The 15,811-nt window shown below is 48.5% G+C and overlaps 1 protein-coding gene across 5 annotated transcripts in view; it reads left to right on the top strand.

The window, feature by feature from the left end:
• The window catches only part of lpin1 (lipin 1), a 50,653-nt gene that overhangs the window by 23,227 nt on the left and 11,615 nt on the right, over positions 1-15,811 (top strand). For 2 of the 5 annotated variants that reach the window (XM_036962466.1, XM_036962468.1), the window contains exons 4-10: positions 10,876-11,198; positions 13,115-13,231; positions 13,433-13,531; positions 13,967-14,081; positions 14,407-14,749; positions 14,943-15,036; positions 15,202-15,383. In XM_036962466.1, the coding sequence (XP_036818361.1) occupies positions 10,876-11,198; positions 13,115-13,231; positions 13,433-13,531; positions 13,967-14,081; positions 14,407-14,749; positions 14,943-15,036; positions 15,202-15,383 (1,273 nt within the window). The remainder of the gene's footprint in view (positions 1-10,875; positions 11,199-13,114; positions 13,232-13,432; positions 13,532-13,966; positions 14,082-14,406; positions 14,750-14,942; positions 15,037-15,201; positions 15,384-15,811) is intronic. The other 3 variants (XM_036962467.1, XM_036962471.1, XM_036962469.1) reach the window with 3 other exon arrangements.

Raw genomic sequence — 15,811 nt, 5'->3', positions numbered from 1 at the left:
TCTCTTCTCCTCTCTCCTCTACTCCCTCCTCTCTCCTCCTCTCTTCTCCTCTCTCCTCCCTCCTCCCTCCTCTCTCATCCTCTCTCCTCGTCTCTCCTCTCTCCTCTCCTCCCTTGGCACTTCTCCTCTCCTCCCTCCTCTCTCCTCCTCTCCTCCCTCCTCCTCCCTCCCCTCTCCTCTCTCCTCCTCTCTCCTCTCTTCTCCTCTCCTCTCTCCTCCTCTCTCCTCCTCTCCTCCCACCTCTCTCCTCCTCCCTCCTCCCTCCTCTCTCCTCCTCTCTCCTCTCTCCTCCCTCCTCCCTCCGCTCTTCTCCTCTCTCCTCCTCCTCTCTCCTCTCTCCTCCTCTCTCCTCCTCCCTCCTCCCTCCTCTCTCCTCCTCTCTCCTCTTCTCCTCTCTCCTCCTCTCTCCTCTCTTCTCCTCTCTCCTCTACTCCCTCCTCCCTCCTCTCTCCTCCTCTCTTCTCCTCTCTCCTCCCTCCTCCCTCCTCTCTCATCCTCTCTCCTCGTCTCTCCTCTCTCCTCTCCTCCCTTGGCACTTCTCCTCTCCTCCCTCCTCTCTCCTCCTCTCCTCCCTCCTCATCCCTCCCCTCTCCTCTCTCCTCCCTCCTCTCTCCTCCTCTCTTCTCCTCTCCTCTCTCCTCCTCTCTCCTCCTCTCCTCCCACCTCTCTTCTCCTCTCTCCTCTACTCCCTCCTCTCTCCTCCTCTCTCCTCCTCTCCTCCCTCCTCCTCCCTCCCCTCTCCTCTCTCCTCCTCTCTCCTCCCTCCTCTCTCCTCCTCTCTTCTCCTCTCCTCTCTCCTCCTCTCTCCTCCTCTCCTCCCACCTCTCTCCTCCTCCCTCCTCCCTCCTCCCTCCTCTCTCCTCTCTCCTCCCTCCTCCCTCCGCTCTTCTCCTCTCTCCTCCTCTCTTCTCCTCCCTCCTCTCTCCTCCCTCCTCTCTCCTCCTCTCTCCTCTTCTCCTCCTCTCCTTTCTCCTCCTCTCTCCTCTCTTCTCCTCTCTCCTCTACTCCGTCCTCCCTCCTCTCTCCTCCTCTCTTCTCCTCTCTCCTCCCTCCTCTCTCATCCTCTCTCCTCGTCTCTCCTCTCTCCTCTCCTCCCTTGGCACTTCTCCTCTCCTCCCTCCTCTCTCCTCCTCTCCTCCCTCCTCCTCCCTCCCCTCTCCTCTCTCCTCCTCTCTCCTCCCTCCTCTCTCCTCCTCTCTTCTCCTCTCCTCCTCCCTCCTCCCTACTCTCTCCTCCTCTCTTCTCCTCCCTCCTCTCTCCTCCTCTCTTCTCCTCCCTCCTCCTCTCACCTCTCTCCTTCCTCCTCTCTCCTCCCTCCTCCCTCCACTCTTCTCCTCCTCTCATCTCTCCTCTCTCTTCCTCTGCTCTCTCCTCCTCTCCTCCCTCCTCTCTCCTCCTATCCCCTCCTCTCTCCTCTCTTCTGCTCTCTCCTCCTCTCTCCTCTCTTCTCCTCTCTTCTCCTCTCTCCTCCTCTCTCCTCCCTCCTCTCTCCTCCTCTCTTCTCCTCTCCTCCCTCCTCCCTCCTCTCTCCTCCTCTCTTCTCCTCCCTCTTCTCTCCTCCTCTCTGCTCTCTCCTCCCTCCTCCTCTCACCTCTCTCCTCCCTCCTTCCTCTGCTCTCCTCTCTCCTCCCTCGTCCCTCCGCTCTTCTCCTCCTCTCCTCTCTCCTCTCTCCTCCTATCCCCTCCTCTCTCCTCTCTTCTGCTCTCTCCTCCCTCCTCTCTCCTCCTCTCTCCTCTCTTCTCCTCTCTCCTCCCTCTGCTCTTCTCCTATCTCCTCCCTCCTCTCTCATCCTCTCTCCTCCTCTCTCCTCCTCTCTCCTCCTCTCCTCTCTCTCTCCTCCCTCGGTACTTCTCCTCTCCTCCCTCCTCTCTCCTCCTCTCCTCCCTCCTCCTCCCTCCTCTCTCCTCCTCTCTCCTCCTCTCTCCTCTCTTCTCCTCTCTTCTCCTCTCTCCTCCTCTCTCCTCTCTTCTCCTCTCTTCTCCTCTCTCCTCCCTCCTCTCTACTCCCTCCTCTCTCCTCCTTTCTTCTCCTCTCTCCTCCTCTCCTCCCTCATCTCTACTCCTCTCCTCTCCTCTCTCCTCCTCTCTCCTCTCTTCTTCTCTCTCCTCTACTCCCTCCTCCCTCCTCTCTCCTCCTCTCTTCTCCTCTCTCCTCCCTCCTCCCTCCTCTCTCATCCTCTCTCCTCGTCTCTCCTCTCTCCTCTCCTCCCTTGGCACTTCTCCTCTCCTCCCTCCTCTCTCCTCCTCTCCTCCCTCCTCCTCCCTCCCCTCTCCTCTCTCCTCCTCTCTCCTCCCTCCTCTCTCCTCCTCTCTTCTCCTCTCCTCTCTCCTCCTCTCTCCTCCTCTCCTCCCACCTCTCTCCTCCTCCCTCCTCCCTCCTCTCTCCTCCTCTCTCCTCTCTCCTCCCTCCTCCCTCCGCTCTTCTCCTCTCTCCTCCTCTCTCCTCCTCCCTCCTCCCTCCTCTCTCCTCCTCTCCTCCCTCCTCTCTCCTCCTCTCTCCTCTTCTCCTCCTCTCCTCTCTCCTCCTCTCTCCTCTCTTCTCCTCTCTCCTCTACTCCCTCCTCCCTCCTCTCTCCTCCTCTCTTCTCCTCTCTCCTCCCTCCTCTCTCATCCTCTCTCCTCGTCTCTCCTCTCTCCTCTCCTCCCTTGGCACTTCTCCTCTCCTCCCTCCTCTCTCCTCCTCTCCTCCCTCCTCATCCCTCCCCTCTCCTCTCTCCTCCTCTCTCCTCCCTCCTCTCTCCTCCTCTCTTCTCCTCTCCTCTCTCCTCCTCTCTCCTCCTCTCCTCCCACCTCTCTCCTCCTCCCTCCTCCCTCCTCCCTCCTCTCTCCTCCTCTCTCCTCCTCTCCTCCCTCCTCCTCCCTCCCCTCTCCTCTCTCCTCCTCTCTCCTCCCTCCTCTCTCCTCCTCTCTTCTCCTCTCCTCTCTCCTCCTCTCCTCCCACCTCTCTCCTCCTCCCTCCTCCCTCCTCCCTCCTCTCTCCTCCTCCCTCCTCCCTCCGCTCTTCTCCTCTCTCCTCCTCTCTCCTCCTCCCTCCTCCCTCCTCTCTCCTCCTCTCTTCTCCTCCCTCCTCTCTCCTCCTCTCCTCCCTCCTCTCTCCTCCTCTCTCCTCTTCTCCTCCTCTCCTCTCTCCTCCTCTCTCCTCTCTTCTCCTCTCTCCTCTACTCCCTCCTCCCTCCTCTCTCCTCCTCTCTTCTCCTCTCTCCTCCCTCCTCCCTCCTCTCTCATCCTCTCTCCCCGTCTCTCCTCTCTCCTCTCCTCCCTTGGCACTTCTCCTCTCCTCCCTCCTCTCTCCTCCTCTCCTCCCTCCTCCTCCCTCCCCTCTCCTCTCTCCTCCTCTCTCCTCCCTCCTCTCTCCTCCTCTCTTCTCCTCTCCTCCTCCCTCCTCCCTCCTCTCTCCTCCTCTCTTCTCCTCCCTCCTCTCTCCTCCTCTCTTCTACTCCCTCCTCCTCTCACCTCTCTCCTTCCTCCTCTCTCCTCCCTCCTCCCTCCGCTCTTCTCCTCCTCTCATCTCTCCTTTCTCTTCCTCTCTGCTCTCTCCTCCTCTCCTCCCTCCTCTCTCCTCCTATCCCCTCCTCTCTCCTCTCTTCTGCTCTCTCCTCCTCTCTCCTCTCTTCTCCTCTCTTCTCCTCTCTCCTCTCTTCTCCTCTCTCCTCCCTCTGCTCTTCTCCTCTCTGCTCTCTCCTCCCTCCTCCTCTCACCTCTCTCCTCCCTCCTTCCTCTGCTCTCCTCTCTCCTCCCTCGTCCCTCCGCTCTTCTCCTCCTCTCCTCTCTCCTCTCTCCTCCTATCCCCTCCTCTCTCCTCTCTTCTGCTCTCTCCTCCCTCCTCTCTCCTCCTCTCTCCTCTCTTCTCCTCTCTCCTCCCTCTGCTCTTCTCCTCTCTCCTCCCTCCTCTCTCCACTTCTCTCCTCTCTCCTTCTCCCTCCGCTCTCCTCCTCCCTCCTCCCTCCGCTCTTCTCCTCTCTCCTCCTCTCCTCCCTCCTCTCCTCCTCCTCTCTCCTCCTCCTCCTCTCTCCTCTCTCCTCCTCTCTCCACCTCCTCTCTGCCCTAGTCTATGCCCCTCTTTCAGGCAGAGACATGTTCCTTCTTAATAACAAAGACTCACTGTAGAGCTTCTATTTCCCTGACAGTGATTGTTTATCTTTTTCCACATCCAGTCGGTTCTTCATTTTACAGTATGTGTCTTGGTTGGACTGTAAAGATCTTGTTTCTCCTAGCCCTCTGGGAATAATCTCCCTCCTAAACATAGCTGTCCCTCCTCCGCCCCACTGAAAAAACAACCCTATTTATGCACAGTCCACACACACGGCTGAGAGATAGATGGGAGGGGTTGAGTGGAGCTGAAGAATGGGACTAAAAACAAACTAAAATAACTATTGTAAAATATACTGTGTCTGTCAAATGTATATAGTATGTATGAGCTGGAAGTAGAAGCCTAAGAGTTGTTGTCCGTTAGTTTACTTCAATTAGGGGAGGGATGGTAGGGTTAGGGGAACATAATAAAGGACAATATATTTAAATATATATAAACTCCCATTCAAAAGTTTGGGGTCACTTAGAAATGTCATTGTTTTTTAAAGAAAATAACATTTTGTTGTCCATTAAAATAACATCAAATTGATCAGAAATACAGTGTAGACATTGTTAATGTTGTAAATGACTATTGTAGCTGGAAACGGCTGATTTCTAATGGAATATCTGCATAGACGTACAGAGGCCCATTATCAGCAACCATCACTCCTGTGTTCCAATGACATGTTGTGTTAACTAATCCAAGTTTATCATTTTTAAAAGGCTAATTGATCATTAGAAAACCCTTTTGCAATTATGTTAGCACAGCTGAAAATTGTTGTTCTGATTAAAGAAGCAATACAACTGTCCTTCTTTAGACTAGTTGAGTATCTGGTGCATCAGAGAGAAAAAAAGCCAAGAGACTGAAGATCTCGTACAACGCTGGGTACTACTCTCTTCACAGAACAGCGCAAACTGGCTCTAACCAGAATAGAAAGAGGAGTGGGAGGCCCCGGTGCACAATTGAGCAAGAGGACAAGTACATTAGAGTGTCTAGTTTGAGAAACAGACGCCTCACAAGTCCTTAACTGGCAGCTTCATTAAATAGTACCCGCAAAACACCAGTCTCAACGTCAACAGTGAAGAGGCGACTCCGGGATGCTGGCCTTCTAGGCAGAGTTGCAAAGAAAAAGCCATATCTCTGACTGGCCAATAAAAATAAAAGATTAAGATGGGCAAAAGAACACAGACACTGGAGGAAGTTTTATTGCTTCTTTAATCAGATCAACAGTTTTTCAGCTGTGCTAACATACAGTGGGGCAAAAAAGTATTTAGTCAGCCACCAATTGTGCAAGTTCTCCCACTTAAAAAGATGAGAGTTGCCTGTATTTTCATCATAGGTACACTTCAACTATGACAGACAAAATTAGGAAAAAAAATCCAGAAAATCACATTGTAGGATTTGTTATGAATTTATTTGCAAATGATGGTGGAAAATAAGTATTTGGTCACCTACAAACAAGCAGGATTTCTGCCTCTCACAGACCTGTAACTTCTTCTTGAAGAGGCTCCTCTGTCCTCCACTCGTTACCTGTATTAATGGCACCTGTTTGAACTTGTTATCAGTATAAAAGACACCTGTCCACAACCTCAAACAGTCAATCTCCAAACTCCACTATGGCAAAGAACAAAGAGCTGTCAAAGGACACCAGAAACAAAATTGTAGACCTGCACCAGGCTGGGAAGACTGAATCTGCAATAGGTAAGCAGCTTGGTTTGAAGAAATCAACTGTGGGAGCAATTATTAGGAAATGGAAGACATATAAGACCACTGATAATCTCCCTCGATCTGGGGCTCCACGCAAGATCTCACCCCGTGGGGTCAGAATGATCACAAGAACGGTGAGCAAAAATCCCAGAACCACACGGGGGGACCTAGTGAATGACCTGCAGAGAGCTGGGACCAAAGTAACAAAGCCTACTATCAGTAACACACTACGCCGCCAGGGACTCAAATCCTGCAGTGCCAGACGTGTCCCCCTGCTTAAGCCAGTACATGTCCAGGCCCGTCTGAAGTTTGCTAGAGAGCATTTGGATGATCCAGAAGAAGATTGGGAGAATGTCATATGGTCAGATGAAACCAAAATATAACTTTTTGGTAAAAACTCAACTCGTCGTGTTTGGAGGACAAAGAATGCTGAGTTGCATCCAAAGAACACCATACCTACTGTGAAGCATGGGGGTGGAAACTTCATGCTTTGGGGCTGTTTTTCTGCAAAGGGACCAGGTCGACTGATCCGTGTAAAGGAAAGGGGGGCCATGTATCGTGAGATTTTCAGTGAAAACCTCCTTCCATCAGCAAGGGCATTGAAGATGAAACGTGGCTGGGTCTTTCAGCATGACAATGATCCCAAACACACCGCCCGGGCAACAAAGGAGTGGCTTCGTAAGAAGCATTTCAAGGTCCTGGACTGGCCTAGCCAGTCTCCAGATCTCAACCCCATAGAAAATCTTTGGAGGGAGTTGAAAGTCCGTGTTGCCCAGCAACAGCCCCAAAACATCACTGCTCTAGAGGAGATCTGCATGGAAGAATGGGCCAAAATACCAGCAACAGTGTGTGAAAACCTTGTGAAGACTTACAGAAAACGTTTGATCTCTGTCATTGCCAACAAAGGGTATATAACAAAGTATTGAGATAAACGTTTGTTATTGACCAAATACTTATTTTCCACCATAATTTGCAAATTAATTAATAAAAAATTCTACAATTCTACGATTTTTTTTCTAATTTTGTCTGTCTTAGTTGAAGTGTACCTATGATGAAAATAACAGGCCTCTCTCATCTTTTTAAGTGGGAGAACTTGCACAATTGGTGGCTGACTAAATACTTTTTTGCCCCAGAGCTAGAAAGTTGGCTGTCAGAAGTATTACAATGTAAACTTACTTTTAATCTGTGTGTCTGCATATTTCACGACATGGCAGATGGGGTTGTAATGAGACCCAATGGGCTGGACTATTCTCTTCTCATCACTCATCTTGAAAAAATCTATACTGAAAACGTGGAAATAAATCATGAATCCTTCTTCATTAACAAAGTGGAAAAATGGAAGGATTTATCTTTAAATATTGAAATAGTATGGGCGACCGAGAAAAACGAATTGGTACAATTTAAGGGCATGCGGTAAACAATAACACAGGCACCAGGGATGGGGGTGTGAGTATATAGTCGTTGTTTGTGTGTGGTTGTAACACAGGAGGTTGGTGGCACCTTTATTGGGAGAACAGGCACGTGGCTGGAGGCTGTAGAAGTGGAATGGTATCAAATATTTCATTCGCTCCATTCCAGCCATTATTCTGAGCCATCCTGCCCTCAACAGCCTCCACTGGTCTGTAAGTTGTTGTTCATATGTGTATGTTTGAATTTGATGTGAATTTTTTAAATAATTTTAAATATATCATAATTATAATATTATAACATTTTTTTTTTTTTTAGGAATGACATGTTCCTGTTTGGGTTGTGCTATAGTTTAGATTAGGTGGATGCACTCAACTCATTCAAATCAATGTAAATAAAGAGGTGGTTGAAAGTTGCTATATAAGACAAGGAGTAATCCACATATAGACATTGGACAGGCCCGAGACGTGATGCAGTTTTAGTCGAAATAATGGTGTTCATTTCATATATTTTATTTAGTGGTGTTGAGGCAGGATTGCATTCCAGTAGGATGAGTTGAGTGTGATGTAGGTTTCAGGGTCAGGGTATTAAGTGAAAGGATGTAACCTGACATGTTGTGCCCAGAGCGCTAGCTGCTAATACGTCTGTGTCCGTACAGCCATGAATGTAGTCTGCTGTTAGCTTCTCTGTGGACATGTGCGTTGGACCGCACGTGGCCTTGTGTGTGTGTGATAGTATGCATTGTGGGCAGTGTTAGTTTGGTGCTAACTGTAGTAGACTTAGGGTCTTAAATTGCAAGTGTAAACACACTATGCAAGATTGTAGACACACACTGCGCTCCTAGTGTATTTCCTTAGCAGAGGAAATCTTTACCATCCTAAACCCAAATCCACAGATCCATCTCACGGCTAGACCTTCTAATGACACACAGTACTACAGAGTGCTGCAGCTGCAACCTAGTTTACTGCAGATCAGGACTATTCAACTACATGCCTAGAGGGCCTACTACTACTGCTAATCTGTACCTGATTGGCTAGTTGGCTGATTCATGTCACTAATTGGTCAGAGAGCCAGTGGTGTGTATTCATGGATGCCAAGGGAAGTCAGGCTTCCCCCAAAACCAATACAAAAAAGGGGAAAAAAACATGTAAAATAGTTTATTAAGCCTCTCTGTGTTTCATTAAGCCTCTCTGTGTCCTTCAATTCGCAAGTGGCTGAACGTATCTCACAGGAGAAAGCATCAGACTGAGTGAAACAGCGCCCCTCTGTCTCATTATGTGTAGCGCATCTATCTGATGCTGTCTGGCCAAAAATAGTATGACATTGTTGATGCCCATAGCATTGAATGCAAGGGAAGCCAGTGAGCATTTGGCATCCCTTGATACATTTTTTTTTTTCAAAGAATAGCCAATCAGGGTTGAGCTAAGCTGAGCAAGCTCAATTGTGGATGGTCCTGGTCCACCAAAAAAAGTGTAAAGGGAAGCCAGTTTGGATTCGGCTTCACACCAATCACATCAAGTCAAAAGTAAAATGTCATTGACTGAAAACATTTGAATTGTTCCATCTCGTTGTCTTTGCCCTCCGGTGGCTAGCTAGCTAAAATCTTCCCTTTACTAAATAAACCATGGACAGAGATGGTTATTTGGACTTGGTGTACCTGCCAATGATTATAACGGTGATTCTGATCAAAACAAAAATCATACAATGTGACCATGGCCTGAGAGGATGGAAGGTCAATATGTAGCTAGTAGTAGACCGTTTTGGCAACATGAAAGAGAGGAGAAAGGTATTGGCATTCCTCTGCAAGTAGGGTGAGTCAACATGTTATGTTCTACTTGCAAACACACACACACACTAACACACATAGAAATCAGTACCATATGAACAGCCACATGATATATAGCTTACGTTGACTGGACTAAATCGTTTTTGGTATCTTTAAGTTGTCCCTGCATTAGACCAAGCTAAAGTGATTTGACAACGTTGAAATGTTGAAGTTGAAGTGGTGCTGGACTGACGTTAGCAGAGGCAATCCTTGTTTTGACCTGTGGTAACTCTCCGTTGTTCTAAATCAGTAGTTTGTGTTTACATTAACTTGCTTGACCCAAAACATGAATCACTTGCTTGACCCTGCTGTAGGTCATGTTTGTTACATACAATATGCTTTGTGGACTTCGTCGGACAGATGTTCCTGTCTAGTTTTGTGATGAAACGAATGCGCGGTTGAATTTATTCTGCCGACAGTGACCGTTGTCTTCTTGTTGTCTCAGCCTTATCGCGGTTGAATTTATTCTGCCGACAGTGACCGTTGTCTTCTTGTTGTCTCAGCCTTATCGCGGTTGAATTTATTCTGCCGACAGTGACCGTTGTCTTCTTGTTGTCTCAGCCTTATCGCGGTTGAATTTATTCTGCCGACAGTGACCGTTGTCTTCTTGTTGTCTCAGCCTTATCGCGGTTGAATTTATTCTGCCGACAGTGACCGTTGTCTTCTTGTTGTCTCAGCCTTATCGCGGTTGAATTTATTCTGCCGACAGTGACCGTTGTCTTCTTGTTGTCTCAGCCTTATCGCGGTTGAATTTATTCTGCCGACAGTGACCGTTGTCTTCTTGTTGTCTCAGCCTTATCGCGGTTGAATTTATTCTGCCGACAGTGACCGTTGTCTTCTTGTTGTCTCAGCCTTATCGCGGTTGAATTTATTCTGCCGACAGTGACCGTTGTCTTCTTGTTGTCTCAGCCTTATCGCGGTTGAATTTATTCTGCCGACAGTGACCGTTGTCTTCTTGTTGTCTCAGCCTTATCGCGGTTGCGTATGAACTAACGGGTTATAGACCCTTTCTGTGTTTGCGAACGTTGGCGCAGGAGGGCGGTGAGCACAAGTTGGTGGCAGAACACGGGAGAGTTCTTATAGAACAAAAAGCAAAAAAAGCCTCTATTTACATGTTGCTTACGAGTGCATTTTCACACTACTTATTATAATTGGATTTTAAGGCTCGCATGAATGTTCTGCTTAATATAATGTTTTGTGTCATGATTGCAAAGCAACTGCATTATATATATGTTTTAATACTTCAACTAAAACCAGTAAAAATGGCTCTTTGGCTAGCTTTTGCTACAGCCTATGTCAATGAGCGTTAGCATTCTAGCTAACAACTGCTGCATCCAAAAATAGTTATTTTGCCAAGATCACAACCAAATGTAATCTTAGCAACTGTTCGAGCAAGAATGAAAACATCATCGTAAGTGTCTGAGAACCCCAAAAAGTTTTTTTTATTTTTTAGAAGTAAACAAAGCCTAAAGGCTATGTTAAATGGGCGCAGATAGCGATTAGTTTCTTACTGCAGCCAAGAGTCGCGCGCATATGTGCGTGACGTCAGCATGTCGTGTACTGGAAAGGGGTCTATAGTGCAGAAAACAACTAAATCATCATAACACATAGGTTGTAATATGGCTTTTTTCCCCCCTGGCTTCCCCATTGATTTTACCCACGCACTGCTACTGCAGAGAGCCTAGTCACTTGGTGTACCCTGAAGATTAGAAGGAGGGATTGAAAAGATGAATGTTATTCTTTATATCAAATATGAACATGTATTTCATTCTAATTTCTCCTGATTGTCATTTCCATGGCTAATTCTTACTTAACAATCCACTTACGGTTTATCATGACCTCACTTCCGGTTTCCTGTCCCCAACAGGAAGTGGTTCCGTCATACCTGGCGACGTCACCTATCGTGTCCCAGGGGGCGGAGCTAATGGAAGCTCAGCTGGGGAGAGGTGTGTCTCGCCTCTCTGACCCCGCCTCCCTCCAGGTCCAGACCCTGGGCTCCCAGCAGACCACAGGAGGAGGAGGAGGTGAAGGAGGGATGATGATGAAGAAGAGAAGGAAAAGGAGGAGGAAGGCACGGGAAAGCGGAGGAGGGAGACGGGAGGAGAGTGGGGAGTACTCAGAGGATGAGGACATGTTCACCATCGACATGAGCACTGATGAGGAGAGAGAGCACGACAACAACAGTAGCAGGTGATGACAGCAATTACACTATTTACATCAACACTGCATGGCTGTTTGTGTGTGTGTGAGTGCGTGCGTGTGACTTCCTGTGAAGTTCTCAGGACGCTCATTTGAATACAGACAGGGTCACATTTGGGCTGTTTGGAGTGGTCTGCCAGTATTGCAGGGCGAGGCTTGTTTATGCGACACACAGCTGTCTGTCAGCAGCTACTGACTGCAGTCAAGTGGTTGTGTGGGGAGGAGAGAGAAGATTACACTGTCTTGTTGAGGTATTCTCAGTTTGTTCTTTCTGCGATCCTGCATATGTGTGTTTGGTAGAGGAATGATCCCTCTGAGATGTGGTTATTGGGAACGTGCACGTGTGTGTGTTTTTTGCGTGCATGTGTGAGAGAGAGAGAGAGAGAGTGAGAGAGACTCTGGTTAAGAGTCAGAATAGCTTTGCTCCACTGCAGAGGTAAAAAAAAAGAAGCCTGATCAGCATCACAATGGTTTCTGCGAAACACATGAACCACTGCCAGCTCCTCTCTGTTTGTGTGGGACCCAGCAGGGAGGGGCAAACTCTGTTCTCAGGCATTCCACACACACGCGCAGCACTCAAGCACACACACACACACACACACACACACACACACACACACACACACACACACACACACACACAAAATCACTTCACAAACAGCCCCTCTCCCTGAGTAGTAAAGCAACAGTTGGTATTGCAGTCAGTCACTCAGTCTGTTAGTCTGTCCATATGCTGGTTGGGTGCTGGCTGAGACTGAGACTGGATTAACAAGCCTGAAGTGGCCAGTGTCTGTCTTTTGTGAACCCAATTATCTGTGTTCTGTGTGTGTGTGCGTTTTTGTGTTCAGGCTCTGTGAATACCAGCTCTCTGTCCCACGTGTTGGAGATGCTCCAGTGCCTCGTTCTTTTCCCACAATGCACTCTGACTCTGTGGATTAATGACCGTGGTGAACGGGACCTCTCTCAGTCCCTCCTGATTCTCTCTCATTCATTTGATGTGTGTGTGTGTGTTTATTTGGTTTTACTATCCTTGTGGGGATCAGAAATCATCACAAGGATAGTAGAAAAGAACAATTCAGACAGTTGGGACATTTCGCTGGTCCCAACAAGGAAAAAGGCTATTTTCAGTTTAGGGTTTAGGTTTAGGGTTAGGTTTACAATTAGGGTTGGGGTTAGAATTAGGGTTAGGTTTAGGGTTAGGTTTAGGGTTAGGATATTAATATTTCTCATAAAAACTATTGGCATTAATAATTGTACCAATACTTCCAGTGCTGCAACTGGATTCACATCCTCATACACATCAAACTGTCACGACTTCCGCCGAAGTTGGTCCCTCTCCTTGTTCGGGCTGCGTTCGGCGGTCGACGTCACCGACCTTCTAGCCATCGCTGATCCACTTTTCATTTTCCATTGGTTTTGTCTTGTCATCCATCACACCTGGTTTCAATTCCATCAATTACATGTTGTGTATTTAACCCTCTGTTCCCCCTCCCCCATGTCCTTGTCAGTAATTGTTTGTAGTGTTTATGCAAGGTCTGCTGGTATTTACCGGGTTTTGTTTGACCCATTTACATTATTGTTCTGTTGACGGTGGTTTATGGATATTAAATGACACCGTGGTAAATCAGTTTCCGCTCTCCTACGCCTGACTTCTCTGCCGCCAGTACGCACCTCACTACACAAACCAACATACATTTGTCTTTACATCTTCAGCAAAATAGGCCTGAGAAAACACTGTGTATGATATCTCTGTGTGTACGTCAGTGTCTGTGCCTGTGTGTGCATGGGTTTGCATGTGTGTTGTTGCTGCTAACGTCTCTCTCTCTCTCTCTCTCTCTCTCTCTCTCTCTCTCTCTCTCTCTCTCTCTCTCTCTCTCTCTCTCTCTCTCTCTCTCTCGCTGTCTCAGGGCCTCTTCTCGGGAGCTCAATGGAGAGCAGGGCCCTAAGGCCAGTGTGTTGAGCAGCAACTACACCCAGAACACAACATACACACACTCTGATGCAGACTGGGCACGCTCACAGAGGTACATAAATATGACCCAACACACACAGACACACACAGAGACACACACACACCAGACATGACTAGAATAGAATAGAATAATACACAGTTTGGTTCGACTCATCTTGTCGTATGCCTTTGTAGATTAAAATAACTGCGTATGGCTGACAGTTGTTCTCTCTGTATGTCTGTCTCCCTCTCCCCTCTTTCTCTCCCCTTTCAGTGCTCTAATAGAGCAGACACGTACTCTGTCTATCCCTCCTAGTGGTGGTCTGTCCATCTCCTGTCCACAGCAGACTTCTGTCTTCCCTTCTCCTGTCAGGTAAGTCATGTCAACATCCTTTTTTCACTTTTCAGTATAGCTTAATTAAGCCTTAATAAAAGTTATCCTTCGTTTAATATCGGACCAACTACATATTGTCTAAAACCATGGGACAGAAACCAGCAGAGTCTTCCCACTGGGCACAGTTCAACGTATAGTTTTGATTCACCAAATATGTCACCATATCATTGGATTTAGGTTAAAAGGTGAAAACGATACGAAATTCTCTGACGCTGATGACTTTTTGCAAATCCAATCAGTTTTCCAGGTTAATTCAACATCAACACATATAATTGTTTGGTTGAAATGACGTGGAAACAACATTGATTCAATCAACAAAAAAATCCCAGTGGGTTTGTACTGTATTGTTTATGTCCATGAGTCAGTGTAGTGCTGGCTCAACCAATCACATCTCTCTGTGTGTCTGTCACTCAGCAGCCCCGGTGGCTCCCGCCCCTCCACTCCGAAGAGTGACTCGGAGCTGACCAATCAGAGCAAAGACAACCCTGAGATTCTGTGGGCCTGGGGGGAGCTGCCACAAGCTGCTAAGGTACAGAGGGAGGGAGGGAGGGAGGGAGTCATAGAGGGAGGGGGGGAAGAGAACGATTCAGAGAGACACTATGTCTAGCTGTAGTCCACACAGTGATCCAGGAATCAGCACTGAACTTTAACCACTTTAATCATCTTCCACGAGAGCAGCTGAGGACATGCTTTTACCCTAGCGCTCACGCTAACCACACATCCTCTCTCTCTCCTCTCTCTCCTCTCTCTTCTTCTCTACTATTGACACCCGGCCTCCCGCGTCCTTGCTGTAGCGTGCTTTCTTCTTCCTTACTCTCTCCTCTCGCTCTCTCTTTCCCTCTCTCCACCTCTAGCCCTCCTACCTCCCTCCGCCCCAGATGCAAGATTCTGGGATGAAGTCCCCTGTCTCCATCCCTGTGTGTGACAGCACACACTTCAGAACCATCCCCGGAGACTGTGGCCCCCCTGGCCAGACCCAGAGCCACCCAGACAATGGCCCCCCATCCCTCAACCCGTATATGCCCCAGCCTGGTAACAACACGGCTGGGCCCGTTGCTGGAGGGGACATGGAGTTAGTAGGGGCAGCCTGTAGAGAGGTGGAGGGGCTGATGGCCTCCAGGTTGCTGTCAGAACTGGATGAGGGGGGCCAGAGGGGCAGCCCGGTCAGACGCACAGACTCCCCATCCAAGAGGAAAGGTACGTCTTCTCGAACCATCGCCTCCAAGCGGAGTGGAGTTTAGATTGCAGAATTTGAATGTCAGCTGTCACTCAGCATGCGTTCACGCCCGTAGATGTGATTGCCTCCACCATTAGCTACACGTCAAGTTAATGGATGAAAATGCCATGTCAATCATTGTATCCATGGTAACGTGTGACGCTGTACCTGCAGACAAGAGGAGCCACCACCTGGGCTCGGATGGAGTCTACCTGGATGACATCACTGAGCTGGAGCCAGAGGTGGCTGCTCTGTACTTCCCTAAAAGGTAACACGGCCCACACACACACACACACACACACACACACACACACACACACACACTCACACACTCACACACTCACACACACACTCACCTGTAACACACACACACCTATTCTGTCCTACACAAACACTCGTCCCCCACTCCTGAACCGATGACCCTGTTCCTTAGTGACGGTTCAGTGAGAGGGGGCTCGGAGACAGGGGCGCGGAGCACCAACCAATCACCTCAGTCGGTGGGCAGCAGTGGGATGGACAGCGGTGTGGACAGCTACGCTGACCAGCTGGGAGACATGCCCAACATCGCCATCTCCCTGTGTGGAGGTCTCACTGACAACAGAGAGATCACAAAAGGTACTGACCATTAAACACATGGGCTACATCTCAATACTGTCAGCTGTGACTTACTGGTATAACTGGATATTGTAGCTCCATCTACTTGCTGTCATTGTTTTCACCTATCCAGCCCTCTCCTGTCTGTGTGTCTCTATAGAACAGTTCAATTAACCCTCTCCTGTCTGTGTGTCTCTACAGAACAGTTATATTAACCCTCTCCTGTCTGTGTGTCTCTACAGAACAGTTATATTAACCCTCTCCTGTCTGTGTCTCTATAGAACAGTTGTATTAACCCTCTCCTGTCTGTGTGTCTCTACAGAACAGTTATAATAACCCTCTCCTGTCTGTGTGTCTCTACAGAACAGTTATAATAACCCTCTCCTGTCTGTGTGTCTCTATAGAACAGTTATAATAACCCTCTCCTGTCTGTGTGTCTCTATAGAACA

Source organism: Oncorhynchus mykiss, chromosome 25 (genome assembly GCF_013265735.2).
Source record: "Oncorhynchus mykiss isolate Arlee chromosome 25, USDA_OmykA_1.1, whole genome shotgun sequence".
Taxonomy (NCBI): Eukaryota; Metazoa; Chordata; class Actinopteri; order Salmoniformes; family Salmonidae; genus Oncorhynchus; species Oncorhynchus mykiss.
The sequence above is the reverse complement of the archived record's forward strand: the minus strand, read 5'-3'. Positions and strand labels throughout refer to the sequence as shown.